At 37.4% G+C, this 24,423-nt stretch overlaps 1 protein-coding gene across 1 annotated transcript in view; it reads right to left on the reverse strand.

The window, feature by feature from the left end:
* MRC1 (mannose receptor C-type 1) overlaps positions 1 to 24,423 on the reverse strand; it is an 89,023-nt gene that overhangs the window by 12,069 nt on the left and 52,531 nt on the right. The window contains exons 13-26 of the mRNA XM_014846032.2: positions 24,163 to 24,290; positions 23,580 to 23,667; positions 21,435 to 21,579; positions 19,847 to 19,888; positions 18,463 to 18,626; positions 17,364 to 17,431; positions 15,793 to 15,893; positions 14,953 to 15,095; positions 14,448 to 14,562; positions 11,267 to 11,433; positions 8,085 to 8,187; positions 4,115 to 4,347; positions 1,531 to 1,696; positions 549 to 698 (exon numbers count right to left, since the gene is read on the reverse strand). Of these exons, the coding sequence (XP_014701518.1) occupies positions 549 to 698; positions 1,531 to 1,696; positions 4,115 to 4,347; positions 8,085 to 8,187; positions 11,267 to 11,433; positions 14,448 to 14,562; positions 14,953 to 15,095; positions 15,793 to 15,893; positions 17,364 to 17,431; positions 18,463 to 18,626; positions 19,847 to 19,888; positions 21,435 to 21,579; positions 23,580 to 23,667; positions 24,163 to 24,290 (1,813 nt within the window). The remainder of the gene's footprint in view (positions 1 to 548; positions 699 to 1,530; positions 1,697 to 4,114; positions 4,348 to 8,084; positions 8,188 to 11,266; positions 11,434 to 14,447; positions 14,563 to 14,952; positions 15,096 to 15,792; positions 15,894 to 17,363; positions 17,432 to 18,462; positions 18,627 to 19,846; positions 19,889 to 21,434; positions 21,580 to 23,579; positions 23,668 to 24,162; positions 24,291 to 24,423) is intronic.

Consider the following 24,423-nt stretch of genomic DNA (forward strand, 5'->3'; position numbering starts at 1 on the left):
GGGCATAAGCCAAATTCAGCAAAAAAAAATAATTCTGTAAAAGAGTCAGTGGGATTTAATGAAGTGGATTTTTAAAGTGCCCTGAAAAATTAGTTTTATTTGACATTTTATTTCAGGGGGGAAATTATCCATCTATGTCTGTCTATTTGAGTTTTGTTTTTCTTCACAAACAATAATCAGATCCAAATGTTTTTCTGTTAATGGTAAAGCAAAGTGGTTCTTGGACATTTCTGAAACCTGAGCTTATCAATCATAAGAGATAACTGAGAATGAGAATCCTAACAAGTGAGAAGATTAGGGCAGAAAGTAAGACAGACTTGTTCAGCAAATGATTGTTTTCTACTGGAATTTTTTAAGATTTTGAGCCTACCACGTTGGAAATTACATTTTGGGGGGTGTGATGTTGGCCATTCTGTTATAATATAAATTATTAAGAAAAATAACCAGTTATTTTTATTTCTTATGTCTTTAATGTACAGTTTTATTAGTACCATAGTAATTCAGAATAGATGATTGTGAGATTTTCTTACAGGAAATGTGGCACTTACCCATTCGGAGACATTCCAGAGAAGCTTGGCCCCAGTTCCTTGTATACGAAGACTCGATATAGTAGCAGTGACCATGAAAAGGAATCCACGCGCTGTGCTCTGACTCTGGGCATCTGCCAGCCAGTTGTGGAGGTTCAGTGGCAGGGATTTCTGTTAGTAAAAAGACATTTAAAATAAACTAAAACCTGAAGTTTCTGAAGTACGTAGAATAATATAGCAGTAGCTAAGGAAAATGTCATCACTTATCATAATTAAAAAAGGGTTCTAATAGTAATCATTTGGATCCACCATATTTATTATTGGGTTTTCTTTTTACTTTATCATTTTTTTCACTTTAAATATATTTCAGTAGAATGTACCGTGGTATAGTGGAAACTAATCACACTCATAATTAAGAATGCAGGTCTATAGATACCTACAAAGATGTTAATAAGTTCCCCCCCAAAATAATTTGCAGAGGGAGATCTCTTTCAAGACACTGCTATCCTTTTCTGGATCTTAACCCCTACAAACCCTTCTTAGCTATGACTGACATCTGTGATATAACTAAATGCTATAGTTAAATTCTGGTACTGTGTTACTATCCACTTCTAAGACTGTATTTGAAGACTGTAGCACTGCAGCATCACTGACTCCAATGAATCTACATGCATCTACAGGTGTGCTCTCGACGTCAAAGGTAATCATAATTTCCTGGGGAATCTGACATCATAGATTCAGAGGATAATCTCAGAAACAAAACTTCAGAAATTTATAAGGAGCAAATAAACTCTAGCAATGAAGAAAAATTTTCTATCCCCTTTATTTTGATCCATGTACATTTGTTTATTACCAAGTCTGTCTTTTGTTAGGTGAAAGAATAATGTTTTACCTTATTCTTAGGCTACCAAGACATGTTACTATTTAAGAATATCAAGAGTGGCATGTATTTGTTGATTGAGAACATTTCAAATTCCTTAATTGTTTTCGCGTATTCAATTACCATCTGATCTTTTGCAGAGAAGATAAAAGCTTTCATTACAATATGCTGTCTTCCAATAGCCATCAACATCCAGATAAACGCACGCTGATTTCAGCCTGGGCTCGTCAGCAGCCCAGTTAGTGTACCGCACCCTCCATTTATCAGTCCAAACATATTCATTATGGGTCTGCAAGAACAAAAACAACCATTAACGTGGAGCCTGCCTTCATTTAGAGAATACCAAAAGAACCAAGGGAGCATGAAAAACTATATTTAAGATTGTGATTTGATAAAGAATCTCCAATGTTTGGGAATAAGAAGAACATTATAAATCATTTCTACCAACTCAAATTCAGTAAATGCAGGCTTTCTTGGAGAGCTCCACGAACACATCCTTGGAGGCTAATTTCAAAAACACTGACTTAAAAACCTATGTCTTATTCTGTGAAACTCTATTTGCAGTCTTTCAGCGCAAAAGAGAAGTTTCATCTTGAGAACAAATAAAATATTTATTATATAATCATTGAAATGACAATAAAAATTAGTAATTTTCACTGAAGTCATGGACCCCTGAGAGAAACACTAATCTCTTTTGATCCTCTCATTGTTTCTCTGTTAAAACAGCGTCAGTGACAAATGACTTAGATAAGGTCACGTGGGTAGACAACCAAGGCACCTAGTTGTCTTGCCTTCTAATTAGATGATCTTTCAACTATAACTAATCATAATGGCAATTTTTAAAAAGCTGATTTTTTCAGTTTGCACACTTCATTTCCATGAAAGTTAGTTGAACACATTTATGGTCACATACAAATTAATCGATAACACCAAAAATTTACTTACCAATAACACCCTATTAACGATTTAAATGAGATTTTACAGTAAAGTCAAAGAACGGACGATATATCCGTCACACTAAGCAGAGATAAATTTTTAAACAATTCAAACCATTGACCCCTTTTTAATTGTATTATTTAATTTACCAAGCCAATTATCAAAGATTTAATGACAAAATCAAAAGCATGGGTTATCCCAAGTTAGAATTTTGTAGTATTCTACCATGTTTAATCAAATAATGCCTATCTAATCATTAACTCCATAGATGTAAGGAAGATAATAATACTGTTTTCGTTAAATGTTGATATAGTGGAAAGCTATTTAATCTTTCTGAAAATAAATGAAAGCTTATTCTAAACTCACAAGAGAATTGCCACCATGTCGTTGAGAAGAAAATGAATGAATGATCAAGTGAATTAATTACTGAAAATAGAGTTAAAATAGACATAAAAATGTCTTGCCTATGTTTAATCACAGAAATCATTATAGAATTACTTCTTTTTAAATATTCACTTCCCTATTGAAGAAATACTCATTGCTTGAAGTATAAATTCCATCTCTGCATCACAGCATTAGAAGCTCTAAAAATCTGACACCAATCTACTTTACAGTTTTCTCCCCTTCTATCCTTTTCCCTCTTCTTGGTACTCCTTCCTTATGTTCCATCATCCTAGACGATATCCATAAAGTTTTACTTTCTCTGAGAAGCCCTCTTGGTCCTCAGCCGTGGCATCACTGACCCTTTCTCTCTCCTCTTGTGATCCTTTGTGTATTCCTCTCTTTGACACTTCTTGTATTGTCTCTTAACTACTTTTTGAAACTCTATTTCTTCTACTAGGAAGTTGCTGGCTGAATAGCTATGTGGATGGATGGAGGGAGGGAGGATAGACGGGTCATGGAGCATCAAAGACTCATTTTAGGACTATTTTGGCAACTCCTCCATCACCACTCTTACTTCTATGCCTCACCTTTCACTCCACTCCATTCTCTGCCAACCTTCCTTTCTCTGTTATGGAATACAGGGAATTGACTGAAATGAAATTTCTCATGCATGGATGGGAGCTCCACAACTTCCGGACTGATAACAACTCTAGAATGCCTTGCCACGAAAAATAAGAAGTATCTTCTTCACCCAGGAACTATGCCCTGACTTGCTTTCTTTTTTTTCCTTTTTTTTTTTTTGTTTTGTAAGAAAGATTGGCCCTGAGCTAACATCTTTTGCCAATCTTCCTTTTTGCTTGAGGGAGATTTTTGCTGAGATAACATCCGTGCCAATCTTCCTCTATTTTCTGTGGGATGCCACCACAGAGTCACTGGATGAGCGATGGTAGGTCTGCACCCAGGATCTGAACCTGTGAACCCCGTGGTACCCAAGTGGAGCTCGTGAACTTAACCACTATGCCATCAGCCCAACCCCCTGACCTGCTTTCTTAATTCTCATGGCATAGTTGTAATCACAACATTAGAAAAAAGAAATTAATAAATAAAACTGTTTAGATGCAGAATTTAATTTTAAGATTCAAAAGGAATATGAGAGTTAATATAAGTTAGATAAGGCTTTGTTTGATTTCCGACATACATTACTAGCTCGCGAGAGCCTTGAAGGCATTTGATCTCTGAAAGAGATCTTGTTCATGTTAGTATTATTCATACTGCCCGACACAGTTTCTTAGACATAACAAGTGCCCAACAGAATGAACAGAAAGGGAATAGTATTCAATCACAATTTATCAATCACGTCAAGTCGCACATGTTTCCAGTATCTTACCAAGTTACTGTTCAGGCCAATCCACACAGGTTCGTTAAACGTTTGCGTTTGCATCCACACAAATGCATTACTATAGGGATCTAGAATGCTAGCAATAAGGGAAGAGTGAAGCTTGCAATATTCCTCTGCTTCATACCATTGTAACTTTAATTTCATGAGTGAATAGCTACTTTCGCCATATTTGATAAAGCCATCTGTTGGAATTGTTGCTGGAGAATTAGGCAAGGAAGGGTCTGGAATAAAAAGATCATTTTCATCAGCATTATCAATAAACACTACTTGAGTGCCATCAATACACGACTACTATCTCATACATCACAAAAATAATCAGAATAGCACAAATGCAAGCTATCAGATGTTAAAAATATTTTCATGAGCCATTTTGCACAAGAAAACAAAGCTCTATTTTTTAATCAGTATGCCTGATTGAATTAAATAATTTCCAAACGGTGTTTAGAATAATACAGCAAACATGATCAAGTCTCTAAACTGAAAAAACATATGGGCTTACAAATTCAATGAGATCCAGTATCTGGATGAAAAAAAATGCCACAGTTTAATCCTATAAATGAAAGAATATCATCCTGTCATTACTAATCTTTATTTTTCCATCTGGGTCAAATTTCAAGGTGAAGAACAGTCTTCTCCTCCCCCCCACTCCCCAATCTGTTCCACTCTCTCCATGAATTTGCATCTATTTCTATCTGTTTGATGCCACCTGTGAGTAATGCACCTTCAAGAGACAGGTTTAAGTTCTGGCGTGAAGCTGTACACCGGTCCCTGGTTCATTTCACCTTGATCTCAGGATCAAGCTTTACTCTTACTGATGATTTCCTATGCCCTTCACCCAGACCCCCCATATCTTATCCAAACTGACTTAAGAGCCAGAGCCCTTGTAAGCCAGAGTCACTCTGGCTTTCTGACCTTTCCTCCTCAATCTCCTAGCATGGGTTTCTAATCGTTGTTTGAGGCCCACCCATACTCTGAGCCCCTCACCATCAAGACCCAAAAAAACAGCTTGTTTCTGCATGCCTTAGCTGGTGCCCTAGGGAAAAGGTCAGCAAAGGACAGCTGGAGTGTGAAACCTGGACTGTTGTCTGTTTCTGTAGCCCATGAGCTAAGAATGGCTTTTAAATGGTTGGAAAAAAAAAAATCAAAGATGAATAACATTTTGTGACACATAAACATTATATGAAATTCAAATGTGTCCATATACAAAGTTTGATTGGAACACAACCACACTTATTTATTTATATAGATAAGCTTGTCTATGATCACGGCAGAGCTGAGTAATTGCAACACAGACTGTATGGCCTCTCAAAGGCCACAATATTTACCATCTGTCTCTTACAGAAACAGGTTGCCAACCCCTGGTCTAGGGTTTGAGATATCCTTGCCTACCGATTTTGTCTTGGCCACTTCTCTGCCTTGTTCCACTAGACACCAACCTAATCCACTGTCTGCCTCGTTCTGTCACTACACAAATGCCAAACTTTCTTTTGATTTCGCCTGGTAAGGCAGCAACTTCAGTTCAGCAAGCCAGGCCAGCCTCCCCTTTCTTCTGCTGTTGCTGCCACCTGGTGTTGGTAGAATATTATTAAACTGAGAGACCCAGGCCAGGAGCCTGAACTGTCACGGCTGATCGGAACTGAACAATTTTATCATTTCCCAGCTTGTGGAGATCTGGGTTTGTCTTAATATCACTGGAAAATTTGGAGACTGCTAAAAGCGTGAAATGAGGCTTGAAGTAGAGCTAAAAAAAAATGTTTCATGGCAGGCTATATGCAATTGGGAAACTAAGCTCATCTGTCCATTTTGCCTGTTTATTAAAACATTCATAGAAAAAAATAAAGAAAAACTAAAATATTGAGAAGTTATTTTCTGTGGTTATATTATGGGTATTTTTTTCTCTTCTTTATGGTTTTCTGTATTTCCTAAAATTTCAACAAAAAATGTGTTATACATTTTTAAATGGTTTTTATTCATATACATGAATATATATATGTACATATGTGCATATCTATCTACTTTTACATATCAAGAGAGAGGTTTTGAAAAATGAATAAAAATACAATAATACAATGAAAAGACTAAAGTCACCCTTAATCTCGATATCCAAAGATAACCACTATTTCTATTTTGGTGCATTTCCTTAGTCTTTTTTGTTCTTATTTTTTTTATAGAGGGTTCATAGTGTTTTTTGCATAATTGATAGTCTATGAAATTTTATATTCTGCCTTTTTTCACTTTAACACTGGAAACCTTTCCTGAAGCCTCAGTCACCAAAAATCTTCAAAATATTTCTTATTGGTGGCAAATATTTTATCTCTTATGTTAATATTAAGAAACAAATGGATTTTTTTTGAGGAAGATTAGTCCTGAGCTAACTGCTGCCAATCCTCCTCTTTTTGCCGAGGAAGACTGGCTCTGAGCTAACATCCATGTCCATCTTCCTCTACTTTATATGTGGGACGCCTACCACAGCATGGTGTGCCAAGCAGTGCCATGTCCGCACCCAGGATCCAAACCGGCGAACCCCGGGCCGCTGAGAAGCAGAACATGCACACTTAACTGCTGTGCCACTGGGTCAGTCCCAAAAAAAGGATTTTAAATAAGCTTGTGTACTGTCATTCACTCCTTCAAGGAGCCTTCCTCATTCGCCCAAAGAACAGAGGCACAGATGGCACGGTTTGGCGTCACTGGTGGCCTAAGATTCTGGTGCTGTGGGGCATAAAAGTGACACGGCCTTCTCCGGCTTTGGGATTAATAGAAGGTTAGAATTTCTGCAGTACTTTTCAATCATCTGAAAATATCCTAGTGCTTTTCAGTCACCATCATGAGTTGGCATTAGTTCTCTGATTCGCCAGAAAGTGTAGAAAAATCTGTTAGACCTGGGAGAATAAGAACCTTCTGACTCAAACTCATCCTCCAAGAGCTGTGCTCAGGAAGACAACAGCCCACCCCACTCTCGACCCTCATCTTTATAATCTGTCTTTTAATTTCTGAGCCTCTTCTTGTGTAGCTAGACATTTTTATTCTAGTTTCACTAGACATGAAAACGTGTACAACCATAATCTTGATTCTCAGGAACTCTGTCTTATTTTCATTTAACCATAGTCAGGCTTCCTAAGATGAAAAACAGAACAGAAATCAGATAGCCACATTTTTAAAGACACAGAACACAGAACAAAAAAAGAAGCATAGACGATGTTTTGTGCCAATGGTTCTTAAAGTATGCAAGTTGAACTGAGGTATTCCTACTCTGACATTTTGTTTTAAAGGCACAGGGAGGCAAATATCCTAAATTTCTAACATTAGAAAGAGTTCCAACTTCAAGGTTAGACTGCACCAAACTTTCTGGTAATGGGTGAGGGGGCACATTCATGAATACATTATAGAAACCATCACCCTTTTTGTCTGTCACAGGCATACACGGATGAAAGTGAGAGTCAGACAAACCTGCTGATGTACAAGGGAATAATCATTTTCTTATAACACTTCATATTTTTAGAGCAGTTTAAGGTTCACAGTGAAATTAAGGAGGCGATAATTAGAAAAATATCTATATTAAACATCCTCTGCTCTTGGGCCAGCCCTGGTGGCCTAGTGGTTAAGCTCAGCACGCTCCGTTTCAGCAGGCTGGGTGAGCTCCTGCAGTGGCAGCTCACAAACAAAAAGAGGAAGACTGGGAGGTCAGCCCAGTGGCGTAGTGGTTAAGTTTGCACACTTTGCTTTGCTGGCCCAGGGTTCATGGGTTTGGATCCCAGGCATGGACCATCAAGCCATGCTGTGCTGGCGTCCCACATGCAAAGTGGAGGAAGATTGGCACAGATGTTGGCACAGGAACAGTCTTCCTCAAGCGAAAAGAGGAAGATTGGCAATGGATGTTATGGTGAATCTTCCTCAGCAAAAAATAATAATAATAATAATCCTCAGCTTTTACAGGCAAGTGAAGTTTGGTAGAACTTACCAGAAGGTGTGTGGCATATATAGCCTCGCTTACTGTCACAGGTGTCATCCATCCATTTTCCTGCATCCTTTGATTTCCCTCCAATCATAACAACACAGTCAGCCTGTATGTTTATGGAGAAAGAAAAAAAAGTGTGAATCAACAAAATTATTTAAATCAGTTCATTAATAAGACAAAAAAATTCTTCATCCCTACCTCCAAATTTTAAGATCATTCAAATCCATTTATAATATATTCAATTTGTCTTTACAGTCTATGCAACTGCATCCATTTCCATGTGGATACCTCGTACTGAACTCTTGCTATTTTTTTGAAAACTAAATAGATTTTGGAGATAGGTCTGCAAAAATTTGCTATCAGAACTTTTACTAATCTCTATCAAAATTTAGGAACCAAGTAGACTAGGAGAACACAGTATCCTTTCCATACCAATTCTCATAATCCAAACCCAGAAATAGGCATCCTACTATTAATGGGAAATAAGTACAACCTATAGATTTCATTGTTAATTTAATTTATAAAAGTATTATTATGTATTCAGAGCAAATTGCTACTATACAGCTAGAAAGTTTCACCTTATTTGTAATCTTACAGGAGAATATGCCAGGGCTGGAAAAATATTCTATTTTTTTGTTGTAAATGAGTTTGCAATTTCAAGCTTCCATGGGATAGTCTTTAAGCCAAAAACTAGCAAAAAATTTGTGAAACCTGGACCTGTCAGAGTTTTCATCCAGCGTCATTGAATAGATTGGATAGATTATACTGGTTACATCATGTGTTGGGTTTTTTTAACCTATCAGTTCTAATGATTATCACTTACGCTCATAATATCTAACACTATTCTAAGTACTTTACATGTATGGATTAATTTAACCTCACACTCATCCTATCAGGTCAGTACAATAATTAGGCCCATTTTATAGATGAGAGAATTGAGCACAGGGAAGTTAAATAACTTGCCCAAGGTTGCACAGCTAATAAATGAGCATTCAGGCCTCTTGTCTAGACTTTAAGCACTGCGCTGTATTATTTTAATTTTAATAGCACTACCATCCATCCAAATTCTCTATATAATAGATGAGATTAACAACCTCTTAATGAGCCTCTCAATGAGCAAGGAATGCAAAGTGTGCTGGGGGCAGGAGTGCCCTTCAAAGGTTTTCTTGTTGATAAAGAGCCGCAAAAGAAGGGAAGATTGGGTATTGTCTTGAGTGGTAACACCTAGACCTTCTCTATCATGAAGTAATGAAGATTTATGCCAGCATGTCAGGAGTCAAGAGGAGAAAGATGGAAAGACCCCCAAACCTTAATAATATTGTGTTTGGAAAACACGGATTTACCCCGTTCCCTGATCTGCAGCTATCACAGCTTGCACCACAGCTACAGCTGTCTTCCCAACCTGCTTGCCTCCAGTCTCAGGATCCCATGAGCCTCAACTCTCAGGAACCCCAATCCTACATGTCAAAGAATCTCCACTCATCCCCATCTCGCTTCTTAGCTATTCTTATCTCCCATTATCCTGGCTCAGAGTCTCTGCTCCACTCCAGTAAACACGTACACAACAAGCACGTTTCCACCCCAAAATACATATGAAACGCGCTCTCCCACTCTCTTTATCAAACTGTATTTAATCCTTTCCATTTTCCAAATCCTGAAATTGCAACAACACAGTATGTGTGTTTTGATTCCATTTTTGTGAAATATAAACTTCATATTTTTACACACACTAAGAAAAAGTCCAGGCATAAAATCAACAAAAAATTAACAGTTTTTTTTTTCCTGGAGGGTGAGATTATAGACTTTGCTTCTGCTTTTCTGCATATTCTTAAAACAGAAACTTGTGCAGCAATGATTTTTTTTTTCTTTTTGCTTTACACAAAATTCACCTCCCATCCATGAAATGTTTCTAAGCAAATTCTACCTCACTACTTTAACTTCTTCAGTAAGTTTTCAGCCTTCATTTACATAATGAGGATTCAACTAATTTCTCTGCAGAAAATCAGTTACCCATCACCAAAATGTATCCACTCTGCACAGAACTACCAAATTAATGATCATAAAGATGCCATTTTGATCAGATCATTTTTTCTGTTCAAAACTTTGTTCGCTTCCCATCTGGCAAAGTCCAGACTCTTTCACAGGCCATCTAAATTTCTCTAAATTCTGCTTCCTGCCTTTCAAAGCCAACTCCTACTTCTTTTCTGCATGAAATACCTGCCACATCCACAACCATTCACTCCTGCGCAAAGCCACCTTCTGCCTTTTTCTGGAAGACTTTAATCCCCTTGCCCACATACCATGGCCTTCCCCATCCTCTTGGCAAGTCCCCCTGATCATTCTGTTTTAAACTTCTTGAGAAAAAGTCTCATAGCAGATTCTTTTTCATATTCCTTCTCTCCACCAATTGAAGGGCTTCATAGATATGTGTTGATCAATTAGATCATTCCACCCCATGATAAGTTACTTTCCTCCTAATTTCTATCATGCTTTATAGCTGGTCCTGTCATTATGCACTTTCATTTCTTTACTGTCTTCTTTCTTAGAGAAGCTTGTGGTCTAGCTTAAGTGTAGTCTTCTTGAAGGGAAGAACAAAATCTTATGTTTCTTCATGTTTTTCTCAATGCCTAGTAGGATGTTTGACATTGATTGGTTGACTGTTCAATGGCATAAGATTAAGAGTAGTAAAATAAAGAAGCAATCATCCGTCTCCTAGGTTAATGTACAAAAGCACTTCACACAGTGTTTTGCACATAGTAAGCACTCTACAAATGGTAGCTCAATAATGATAATGATGATGATGATGAAGATAACTTTAGAAGGACTGGTGCTTCCAGACATACACCCCAAATACTACAACAGCTTCAAGAGTTAGGGGCAACTGATGCAAAGATAGCTGGCAACTCTGCATTCAAATATACATCCTCACCACAACACAGACCCACAATGGAGCTGGCTTTCCCCATCCTTCATGATCGCCACCCTCTGCCCCCCAGGTTAAAGCATTCGTAACCGAATTTATAGCCCTCCCTTCAAGGTTGGCTCAGTCTGAAAGAGTTAAAGTCTGTAAGGATGGATCTGATCAAGGAGTACTCTGGTAGATTTTTCACGGAGGATAATCACTAATATGATGACTTTAAGCAAGCTGGCAGTGTATGGAGAGGTGACCTAAAAATGGTATTTACATCTTCATAGGAAAGACTGCTCCTTCTTCCACCAGGGTAACCTTTGCCCCAGTTTGTATAATAAACTCCTCGCCCATCCGTCCAAAGGAACGTGTGCTCTGAGTTGATGTCATTCAGCCCAGTCCAGGCATTAAAAGTGGAGTCCTTCATCTGGTAGGTAAGAAATGCTGAAAGAAAGTTTCACAAGATTAAACTTTGGGGGGAAATATTCATCATAAGGAAAATATTCAAAATATATTAATTTAAAAATACTGAGCATGTGACAAATGTCTTTATTGTTACTTAAAAGCACTTACCATGAAAGCAAACACATTCTAACTTTAGCATCGTGTTATCACTTCTGCTTTGGACTTTGAAAAGTTTTGCACAATCAAAGTCGAGGTTTTATCTGGGCCGCTGTAGACAGTTATACAGCTTGTGCCCTGCCCAAGGGCACTGGGGCACTGGGACAAGGAAAGCTAAAGTCCACCCCACACCCTACGCTCTATTTTGCACACCCAGTCTCGGTTGTGCCTACCATCCTGCAGAAAGAGGTACCTTTTTCTAGTTCATGTAACGTCATCCTATGAGTTAGTAGGCATCCTGATTCTATAAGGAAGATAATCTGATTGTAAAAACTAGTGGGCAGAAAGGGCTCTTCACACAGAAAAGTTCTGAAAAGGAAAACTATTTTCCCAAACAAGAAGCATTAGGCTGTCAAATTAGCACTACCTTAGATTGCCAAACCAGAAGAGCTACCCAACTGGGACTCCTCCTGGGCAGCCAACTCCTAGGAGTCAGTGGCCATCCCCTGAGTGTGTTTGGACCCAGGAGGCATCCTGATGCTAAGTGTTCACATCATGAGGAGAGAAGATCTGCAGAAATTCAGAGAAAATCGAGCCAATCTGGCCTCTTGATTCTTTATCAATTCAGTGGCTGAGAGGATGGTGGCAAACATCCAGAAGCTGTAAAAGGCTTAAATATGCATGCCCCATCCTCTCTTCAGGAGCCCATTCTCATGCCTCCCACACCATAGCAGCTGCCTTCTGCATCCAGCAGCCTCGCCTGTCAGGGGCCATGGACACTTAGATGAATGAGCACCAACTCTACAGAACAACAACTTCCAAACATTTATGCTTAAACATGACTCGGGAATGCAAATAGGTAACTGAATGACTAAGCACTTGGGGTTACTAATAGAAGATGCGAAACAGAAAGAATCCCATAGAAATAGGATTATCTGTTTATTCATGAACAAACAATTTCACAGAAGGGCCTTTGCCATGTGCTCACTCTTTCACAGAGTGGAAGAGGCAGTGAGTACCCTGCTCAGAGATTTGCTTATTTCTCAATTAACTAAAGGTAAAAAAAAAAAAATTCCAATATTTTTCAGAGAGAAGTGTGAGTAGATATTTATTTTGGTTTTATTTCATTTCCTAAATAAGATCATAACTTTTACCCTATCCTCAACTTGAATTGAAATGTGGAAAAGCTCTACCTGCCAATATTTCAGCACTCACATTTTTTCTGCCAACAACCACAGTAAGAATTCAACAACATGTGCCTATTTTGCCAGGAATAATGTTATTTTATCTGAAAATTGTTTCCTTCTGCACATCTCTATTACCCAGGTTCGAATTTTGTTATGCCAGGAATCAGCACTTTGTGGTTAAGAGAGGAAATCAATTATTGTGTCTCTCTGCTGGGTAGCTAAGCCCAAAATGTGGTAGGCCAGTTAGAGAAATGTCAATATTACATTCTTAAAATTATGTGTGTGTGTGTGTGTGTGTGTGTGTGCTATGGTTTAACCCTTTTCTTTCAGTGTCTGGTGAATTGTTGAACTGGTCGACGGTTCTCAGTGAAAGCATAGTTGATTTCTTGTATAATGTGTTCCAAGAGAGCATATGGTGGCATTTACAGAGTAAAATAAACATTTGGGAGAGCACCATATGGGGTTCTAGCGTCTTTCCTCTTTCTTATGTTTCTTGAGACATACCATTTTTTCCAGGAAATGATTTTAGAAGTCAAAGATTCTTGGAACCAAAAAGGAACTTAGAAATTATCTAGACCACAGCCCTCTCCTACAACATCTGGCTCAATTCATATATACGACTAACATTTATTGAGCATCTGTCACCCTAGGTACGAGTCAATATATGTGACTCTACAGCATCCATTTGAACACCTTCTGGGTTAAGCATTTTCACAGCTCTTTAGAAAACTCACAAAGCAGCCCATCCAACCAGTTCTCATTGCTAGAATCACCTCCTAATTTTGAGCCTAAATCTATATCCATATAATCGCCACTCATTGGTTTTGGGTCTTCCTTCTGGAGCCACACAAGATGGTCCTTCAAAGCCCACAACATCCCTCTCCAGGCTGTAAAACTTGAGAGTCTTTCAAATATTCCCCATGTGCCACTTGCTGTGGCTTCCAAATCCTTAGTCACTTTCATCTGAATCGCCTACGCTTGGTCAACATCCTCCTTAAAGTGACAAGTCACGAATTTAACCTAATATCTATTTCAGATAAGGTGGCCCCAAAAAGACCATGCAAAAGTGGTCAAGTACCTTCCTTTTGACAGAACTGTAATGAATTTTACAATCTGCCCTATGGATATGGCGAGTTTTCTCCTTCGTTGCTTTTCTCCAAAGCTCTGGCTTATCCTTATGTTTTATCAAAAATTTTTTCTCAGTTTGTTCAAAGTTCATATTTAAAAATCAGTTTTATTGCATTATAAGTCATGTGATCACGTGAGTAGAAAAGCAGTAAATGGGAAATCAGCAATTTTTCATTTTCTTCCTAGAACCACTCTATTTCTTTACCTCTTTGGGGAGCAAATTGGTTCAGAGAAAATAGAATTTTCCGGATTAAACAGGATTTAAGCTGGATAGACTCAGTTTACCCGGTCAGTTCTTTGACTCAAGCTTCTCTGAAAACCATTTCCTCATTTACAAAATGGGGTATTGATACCTGCTTCATAGAACTGCTATGACAATGGAAAAGGTACTTTATACATAGAACACCCAACATGGCGCCTACAACTGAATAACAGTTCTCAATACACAGTTGATTGTTTTTTCCCCTTCCCAGTTCCTACTCTGGAAAACCACAAAATCATTTGTTATCAGCAATATTCGATCATTTTATGGGAAAAATTACATATTTAATTGTACCATTGATTGTACCATGGTCTACGTACCTTGCTCTTTTTCGCTGAGGATAGACACCAGATTTCCTCCAAATCCCGTGCAAGCTTTCCGTGCCTCTTGCCAACTTTTTCTTTCTTCTTCAACAAATCCAAAGACTTTGAAACACTGAGATGGAAGGGAGAAAAAGCCATCAGGATTAACTAAAGATAAGAGGGAAAAGACCAGCGAAAGACATCAAAATCATTTATGAACATGATAGCTAAACATAAATTTTCTCCCAATCAAATAGAGATCTAAAAAATTGTCAGTTTTTTTACACACAAACTTTCTTTGCAAAGTTTTTTTTCTCCCTTGGGACAAAGGGTACAACTATTTGGATAATATCTTCAAATTTACTCTCAATATCCACGGAGAATTTGACATGGGGATCTCCACCTATTCTTGCCTGAAATTTTCTAACGTGATAAGGTCAGCGAGTTAATTGCAAGCTGAAAGATTTGCATTGTCACTTTCCGTGTTGATCAATGTCTAGACTGCAACTCATTTTCTTAGTACCTTGTTATTGTAAAAACTCCAACCTTCCTTACAACCTCCTGGGACGGAGGGCGTGGTAGGAATAGCCGTGGCGTTGATGCTGCTGTTATGCCGTTGGCAAATGAAGGCATTTGGATAACCACAATTAATGTCATTCCAAAACCCTGGCAAAGAACAAAATAGTCAAATTATATTTACATGTTTATGTTTAAAAACACTCTTTTTTTAAACGCATTTATATTTTACAAGAATTCTCAAAATGGTTTAGACTACAAACTTTGAATTTACACAAGTGACTCGAAAGATCTATGCAATATTCCCTTTTGCTCTTTCACTTAAACTGATAATAGTTCAACTTTGTAGAAGGCTTCCTATGAGCCAAGCACATACTTGGTGTTGCAGTTATGTTATCTAAATAACCAGTAATAGCTAATAATAATAACCTAATACTACCTAAACTTTATATATACTAATCAGTTGCATAGTTTTTTAGATGGATTACCTCATTTAATTTCTTAACAACAGATAGGTTCTGTCATTATTCCCATCTTACAGATAAAGATTGAAGAGAGAGACAAAGGAGACAGATAAACATTCTGAATATTTTCCTCAAATCACAGCACGAAAAAGTATTTCATCAAATGAAAAGTGAGAAGATTGACCGTGTCACTTATTAGAGTAAATGTTAAGCATCCATTCTCCTTACAAATTGAATGGCTATACTGCTAAAATTAGAATCCTCCTTTATTCCCTCTTCTTTTCTTGCCCGATTTAAGTGCACAACTTGCTGCTTTTAGCCTAGGGATGTAGGAAATGACACAACATACCACAAGGCAAATTCAAGATTTTTATATCATCTACCTGAGTTTGAATACATGGTTACACAGTTTTCATCTTCATTTGCAAAATTGGGTTCACCTGTGGCCCAAGCCACATAATCCACTTTGCTTCCATCCATCCATCTGGAAAAGAAAATTCAGGCATTTAGCAACAATCCAATCATTAGAATAATTGGCTATAGCCTAGTGGCGGGGACAGGCAAGTCAATCAAAATGAAGGGCACACAGGAGCCTAAGTGAACAGAAGAGAAGGTTCTAGAGAGACTAGCAGGAAAACACCAAAGATGGTTGATGATTCCTGTGGCATTGCGCTTCTCTGCAGCAATGCAGTGCCTTGGCAAGTCTGTCTACTTTTCCATCTCTGGAGGAAACTACCTTTAGTCTTGAACTAGGAGAAGAAAAGGAAGTAGGCCAGAGCACAAAACCCTCCATAGTACTTCTTAGGCACGATTCTAACAAAACAAAACCACCCATAGAGAAATTAAGAATGTAGAGTTTCTTGTTAGGCCCATTGCCTGATTTTCATGTTTATTCTGGTCTCTCCTAAGGTACGTGGGCCAATGCTTATTTTCATAAATTATAGAAATTCAGAGACTGTTAGCTGGAAAGAGACCAAGAGATCATCGAATTCGACCCTCTCATTTTAGAGATGATTAAAACGGGTGCTTGTCCAAAGGAGCATCAGACATCTCTGGTCTTTAAAAATGATGAGTGTGAGTTTAGGTCTCTATTGCTCAAAATGTCAATGACAGTCACACGGAACACATGTGGCTAAAACATGTGTATATGAGCCAGGAAGACATACCTGCTCTTCAAACTTAGGAGAACATGTGTATTAATGAACAAGGAAAGAAACCCCAAAAATGTACTAATTTCCTTCTTTCTGCAGCTTTTCCTGGCCCCTGTATCTAACGGAAAACAGTACAGTCATTCCTTTGAAGGGAAAGCATTTCATGCAGTTGAAAGAATACTTCAAAGTAGTGTTCTTATAGCAGGGAGGAGGGCAACATGAAAGGACCCTTTGGTTCTGTGCACCAAGAGCAATCCAAATGGGAATCATAATTTTTAAAATACAGTAATGTGCGGCATAATGATGTTTCGCTGAATGATAGACCACATATTGGATGGTGGTCCCATAAGAAGTACCATACAACCTAGGGGCTTAGGAGGCTGTACCATCTAGTTTTGTGTAGGTACACTCTATGACGTTCACACAATGATGAAATTGCCTGACAATGCACTTCTCAGAGAGTACCCCTATCAAGTGACACATGACTATAAATTCAGTATTCATATCTGTATAATACCTGATCTTAGGATATGATTTACTAACAGGTGACATCTAAAAACAAAGGTAGGTGAAGTTTTGTAAGATTAAATCAGATTTTGACTTGTTTATTTGACAATTATAATGTTGAAAATATTAACAGGGTTATTTTATATTCTTTTGTGTTTTTTTAAAGATGCTTTTTAGTTTGAGAACACTGCAGGATTTTTTTTAACGCATTCATCAAAACAAAAGTCTCAGAGTAACTCTTAGGTATTTATCAGATCAGTATCCTAAGCAAAGTTGTTTTATTTTAATTTACTTACACAAACTTTTTATCCAAGCTGACCAATAAGCCAATAAAATATGCTGGTTGTGCATCATTCTTGTTTACCTAAAACATGGAAATTTACAGATATTTCAATCTATACTTACATAGTAAGCAAATTCTTAAATAAAACCTACATATTCATGAGGCAGCCTATTTGGGAACTTTTCTAAGGAAGAACTTATGCAGAAATGTTGCTGTATATTCAAAGTTATGCTTTTCATAGAAATAAAAACAAAAATATGCACACTATATAACAACCTGCATTTATAAAACAAATATTCTAAGTCATTCTCTATAGTATCAAATGCCTATAGTAATTAGACTGTTGAAGTCATTCTTTAAAACAAAGTAATCATTTGGGACTATCTGTCTAAGGAAAGACTTTTTCATCCACATATATATTTGTGCAATATTAGGAAACATCCTGAGAATTTCAAACCAAGGTATATCCACAAAGATAAAGATAAGTTAGACTACACTCTAATATCTTTGTCATCAAATGAATTTTTATTCTTTCATTACTGTTCAACTTATTTTTTTCTGCTCTCTCTCTCCATTCCTTTCTGGCCAATAACAAGGATACCAAGAAGCTTTTTAAGAGAAAGACTGAGCCAAGCGCTCTTAGGAAAAAAAATTCTACTTTCACTGTTAGCTGACAATTTTGGTAAAAGCAGAAAGATTTTTATGTTAATAATCAAGCTATACTGTTTATTAACCAACAATTTGCTCCAACTAAGACAGGTTTGTAAATTAATAATCAACCTGCACTGCACATAAAGGGTCCAGGATTGATCTATAACAACTAGTCAAGAATCATAACCTTTGAAAATTAAATTGGTGAACTCAAAACCATCAATTATGGATTCTCACAACACCCAGACTGAAAATTGTTTCTGGGTTCTGTGATTCTGCATTAAATATTCAAGAAATCTATGGCCAACACCCACCTCCCCTCCTCTGGCATTTTTACCCCTGATCTTAGAAGGTTCAAATTCAGCACATAATTTGAAATTGCACCATGGGGTACCATTTGTAGACATTATCTTAGCTTATCACATGTCACTATTCTATCCTTAAATTAATCATATTCTTACATATTTCCACAGAAACTTCTTTTCACTTTCGCTTTGAATAGAAACAAGATCAGCAAAATTCTTCTTGCAGAATTCCCGTGCTTTGTCCATGGTTTCCTTCTCTTTGCTAAAATAATACTGATAGTCTTTGTAAATAACCCACCCATCTTCAGTGACTGGTGGATCTGAAAAATTAATGGAAAAAGGTGACGAATTTTACTTAGACAAATTCAAGAATCTAGTATGTATCATACACAAAAGTGCAAAGGGCAGAGTAGTTATATCAGAGGTATCTGCAACTCTGAGAGCCCAGAATAAGCAGGATGTGTATGCCTAATAAAGAGTGAATTATCTAAGCCCAAATATCCACTTTCCACCAATTCTGTAAAATCTAGCTGCTTTCTGTCCCCAATTAAGTTCCATGTATCATTATTGGGTAAAAGAACTCTCAATGTTACTTTCATCAATAGTATAGTATAGTTGGAAGGATTTACATGCAGGGAGTGGAAGTTATTAGAAAGCAGCTTTCATCTCAATATAAGAAAGAACTAAGAGATGGACTTGGGTGCTTCAGTGTATGATTGAAGAATTCACATACCAGAAAGGCTCCTCCCTTAAGGCTTCTTCCAAACCATGGGATTCTACGGTTCTGTGCTGTAGAAGGCTGACTAAGAGCCCCCAAAGATACCCAGGTCTTAATCTTTGGAATCTATGAATGTAACCTTAGATGGAAAAAGGTACCTTGTAGAAGTGATTAAGTTAAGGATCTTGAGACGGAGAGATTGTTCAAGATTATCTGGATGGTCCCTAAATACAGTCACAAGTGTCCCTATAGAGGGAGGCAAAGGGAGATTTGACTATGGAAGAAGAAGGCTTTGTGACAAATGAAGCAAGATGCTACATTGTTGGTTTTGAAGTTGGAGGAAGGGGCCACAGACCAATAAATGCAAGGAATGAAGCTCTAGAAGCTAATAAAGTCAAGGAAATAGATTCTCCCTTAGAAACTCTGGAGGGAGTGTGGTGCTGTCAATACCTCGATTTTAGCCCTGTGAAACTGATTTCAGATTTCTGACCTCCAGGACTGTAAGGGAATAAACGTGTGTTGCTTTATGCCACCAAGATTGTGGTAATTTGTTACAGCAGCCATAGGAAACCAGTACATGTGATAAGAAGAAACCTGGGAGCTTAGATTTGATTCGTGAACCCTTGAGAAATTGTATTACCCTGCTTTATGTTTGTGCTTACGAGCATCTGTCTGAGGGAGAAGATGCAAGCTTTCATGAGATTCCCAAAGATGTTAAGAACCTCTGTTCTCCACCTCCCTAGGGTAAGTATTTTCTTCACAGAAAGGAAACAGGAAAGAAAGGCCATCAATATGGAGATGGAAAAATAGGAAAACACCTACTGTCTTGAGGAGCTGGTGTTGGCTCAGGTTTTGGTGTTTGTCCTGGAAAACAAAAGAAAATGAGATATAAAGTGTGCTCGAACTTCTGCTATCACGTATCCTTCTAGTTTCTCTATCTTCGTGGATCAATATAGCTAACAACTTCCCCTCTCTTCCACTCACCAAATCTCCCAGTATGTTGCAGGGGAGGAGAATGAAGGAAAACAGAGTTAGGAGCTAAGATTGAAACAAATTAGGCACGATTATAACCACCAGAAATTGGAAGACAGCTTTCAGGCACAACAAGTAACATCATACAAAGGAAAGAAAAGAACACAAGTTTTGGTTCAGAAAGCCTAGGTTCGAATCACAAACTTGACTGTAAATTGCTTACCCTTAATTTTGTCAACAGCAAAATGGAGCTAGTAATAGTTGGGGGAAAGTATCGTAATTATTGGAATTTAGAAGGCGCTCCATGATGTTAGTTTTACAGCCACACATCTTATCATTCACTGTAAAATTACTTAAAATTTCATTATTTGAAACCATTAAATGCGAACTATTTACTTACAAAATATATTTTCTTCAAAGCACCTTATTTTTATTAAACATATGTTTTACTAAAAGTTAAATTAAATATTTGTCTTTCCAAGCTGTTAATGGTATATCTGGACTTTGCTGAAATCTGATAAAAGAACTCAGGTTACCTAGCTTTTTTGGCTTAATGTGTTTAACATCTGTAAGAACAGAACGACTAATAATACATAAGGAAAATGGTCATTGGTAGCTCGGAGATGTTCAAAGCAAAACTGGCCGCTATTTAGTCCTCTCTTCTGAGAACTCTGAAAGCACTAATCTCAGATGGAGTGAGGAAAATAAGCTGACAGACAGCAGGAGCAACACAGCGTCTCTGGCAGTAGAGTTGGGACAGTAGCTAAGGTTCCCCAACAGCAGAGGGCAATGTGGTCCCATTTATCTGTTTACTGAGGAGGTAGTTGACGTATATTTTGATTCAAGGTGTGGGTCTGTTTGTTTATATTAATACAAGAACCCGAATCCTCTGATGTCAATGCCTGACTTGAATATGTGGAACTTGCTGAGTTATGATATTGACTTTTTGACCATCAACCACATGGTGGGTCCAACAGCATCAGGGGCCTCAAAATGATGCTTGGTCTTTGTGTTGAACATTTATTTGAGAAAGTGATTCTTAGAATATTCAGACTTAGGAAACTTTTAACTGTTGATGAGTCATGTAGGTCAAGGGGTGAAAATTCCAAAACAGAAATTGTATTTTCATTACTCTGCTTACAAAGTACAATGCTCACCCACTCCCATCACTGAAAAACCTAAGCCAGAATCACAGTTTGTGGGAACTGTTTTAGAGGATGTGACTCTCATCCAGGATTCCCCGAGTGGCCTTTTGATCTCCTGTTCCTTTGGGACATTTATCTGTGCTCAGCGACTTCATTCCTATCCTGTGAAGAATGGCCCCTGCCAGTACCCTTGTTTTGTTATTTTCTTTGGTTCTGCTAATTAAGGGAAGATAGTGCGATGTCATGAGGTTAGTTCTCCAATCTGAGATAAAGGAGAACACAGGTTATCATACCTTTTTGTATCTGGCAAATCCAGTTGTTGAGATGTTCACAGTTAATGTCATTCCAGGACATGCTGGGGTCACCTTTCAACTCACCACAATATTCAACATTTTGATAATTATTAGGCTCTCCAAAAGCCCAATTTTCATATGAAACCTGTGTTAGAAACATTACATTGCAACAATTAAGCATTTGTATCAGGCCAATGCCAATCATCTATCCAAACAGGAAAGGAAAGATATAGTCACATTTTTTAATCCATTTACTTTTTTTCACAATAACTTTGCTTTGAAAGCAAGGTTTATGAACATGGGTGGGAAAGAAAGAGCTTTCATTACACAGAAACTTTTGAAGTTGAATAGAGTATGCTATTAATTATTGTACAATTTTCCTTACTTAAATAGAGTGGATCCAGGGCCATGTAGAGGGACTCATATATAGGAAAAACTTGGCAAGAAAGCTCCACTTGTCAGTATTGGGAGATCCTACATCTATAACCCATTCTTAAGGGATAATAATTCCATGTGATGTTGGAAACTTTCTCTTTATGAGACAGGCAGGATAAAGAAATGCAATTAGTTCTTCTCACAAAAGAGAAAGACTTATGAAATGTTGCTAACAGAGCTACCAAACTTTACCAAAATGAACAGTGGACATAAATGGAGGGCTGGGTTTAGGTTTCTGATGGAGTTTTCAGTGCAGAATTATAGCCCACGGGTTTGAGACTAAGCACTATGATCTATCGAGAGATATATATATAATATATTATATACATTACATTATATTTATATTATTATATATGTATATATCATATATAATTCAAAATTAATTATGCATTCATATATATAATCCAAATATGAATGGAGCCATCAAATAAGCCATGTTATCTAAGTGCCTTGAAAAGGTGCTGGTGGGTTATAGGAAGAGGTAGAACTGAAATTACACAAAATCACTTCCTGTGATGACTGGAGCTGCTAAGTAAACACCACGGGCAGGTGCCACAGCCTCTCGCTTCTCCATTCCTGAGAATGGAGAAGTCTGCCAGAGCCAAATGGTTACTAATGAATACCAAAAGTTGTTTCCAGATCTCATGATCTAGAAAATTCTATAAAACACCCAGTTTTTAAGAAGCTTAAACACTTACACATCAATTTTATGTGGTAGAACCAGAATATTATTTTATATAAGCTAATGGAATGAATTTTCTAATATTTTTTCATCCAGTCAACCATGGTTATGCCTTAAGTGAACGGAGAACTATACCAGGGCAGGGCCATAATGATGATCCTAAAATGGCATTTATTTTTCATAGAAAAATGTCTCTAGCTATCATAAGAACCTGTCTTAGGAAAAAACAAATGTTGGAGAGAATGTGAAGAGAAGGGAACCCTTGTTCACTGCTGGTGGCAGTGCAAACTGGTGCAGCCACTATGGAAAGCAGTATGGAATATCCTCAGAAAATTAGGGATAGATCTACCATATGATCCAGCTATTCCATTGCTGGGTATTTATCCAAAGAACTTGAAAACACAAAGGCATAAAGATACTTGCACCCCTATGTTCATTGCAGCATTATACACAATAGCCAAGACATGGAAGCAACCTAGGTGCCCATCAAGGGACGAATGGATAAAGAAGATGTGGTATTTATACATGATGGACTACTATTCAGCCATAAGAAATGACGAAATCTGGCCATTTGTGACAACATGGATGGAGCTTGAGGGCATTACGCTGAGTGAAATAAGTCAGAGGGAGAAAGTCAAATACCATATGATCTCAATCATAAGTAGAAGATAAAAACGACAAAAAAACACACAGCATTGGAGATTGGATTGGTGGTTACCATTGGGGAAGGAGGGAGGCGGGAGGGCAAAAGAGGTGATTAGGCTCACATGTGAGGGGATGGACAATAATTAGTTTTCGGGTGGTGAACATGATGTAATGTACACAGAATTTGAAATATGATGTACATCCGTAAAAATAAATAAATAAAAATAAAAAATGAAATACCTACAAAAAAATTTAAAATAATTAATTAATTAATTAAAAAAAGAACCTGTCTTACCAAAAATTTGGATTAAGCCAAGGAATAACGTCAAAATAAATACACGATAAGGTAAGAAAATGATACAGTCTTAAATCAAATTACTCACAGGAGAACCATCACTCCAAGTAAAGCCCTCTGAAGGACTTCCATATGTCAATCCCAACCAAAAGAGTTCATGGTAGTTCCCACTGGTCCTGCAATATACAAGACATAAAGAAATCTTATGCTATTGTGTGAAGTGAGTTTGCTTAGTTATGAGGACTAATCAAATGTGAAAGTTACCTCCAAAACATAAATTAGTTAGTACACAGATAAAGAGATTCAAAGACTAAAGATAAGTAGTATGCAATAGATGTGCATTTGGGGACAACCCATAGAGATCCTGAAATGCCTGTCCTTTTAAGAATAAACCATTGTAAAGCATTGAAATACAGTCATTCGTTTGTTCATTTAACAATAGATATTGAGTGTCTTGTACTTTTATAAAGCAATTCACCACAGGATTTAGACCTATAAAATTAAAGCATGTGGAGTGAAACTAAATCAAAACGGACCCATGGATTTGGGATATGATAAATGTACTCAGGGTAACCTCACGAGCCAACAATTTTGAAAATGTGAGAATTTTCTCAACATCCTTAGCACCCAATAGGTAAAAGGAAGGAGCATGATATACAAAAGATACTTACGTTATTAATCGCCATATTGCTTGCTGTTCCTCTTTGTTATTGATGCTAGCGAGATCTCCACCCAGAGCTCTACAAAAGTCTCGAGATTCAAACCATGTTTTCTTCTCATGTTTTCCTTTTGCATACAGCTAAAGACAATATAATTTCAGAAGTTACCTTACACATCAGAGCTTATCAAGAGAAATAATTATTTCCTTTTGATGAGATTTCATTTATAGAAAAACAAGATACTGCAATGGCCCAAAACAATATAATTCTCTT

This window comes from Equus asinus, chromosome 29 (assembly GCF_041296235.1).
Source record: "Equus asinus isolate D_3611 breed Donkey chromosome 29, EquAss-T2T_v2, whole genome shotgun sequence".
Classification (NCBI taxonomy): domain Eukaryota; kingdom Metazoa; phylum Chordata; class Mammalia; order Perissodactyla; family Equidae; genus Equus; species Equus asinus.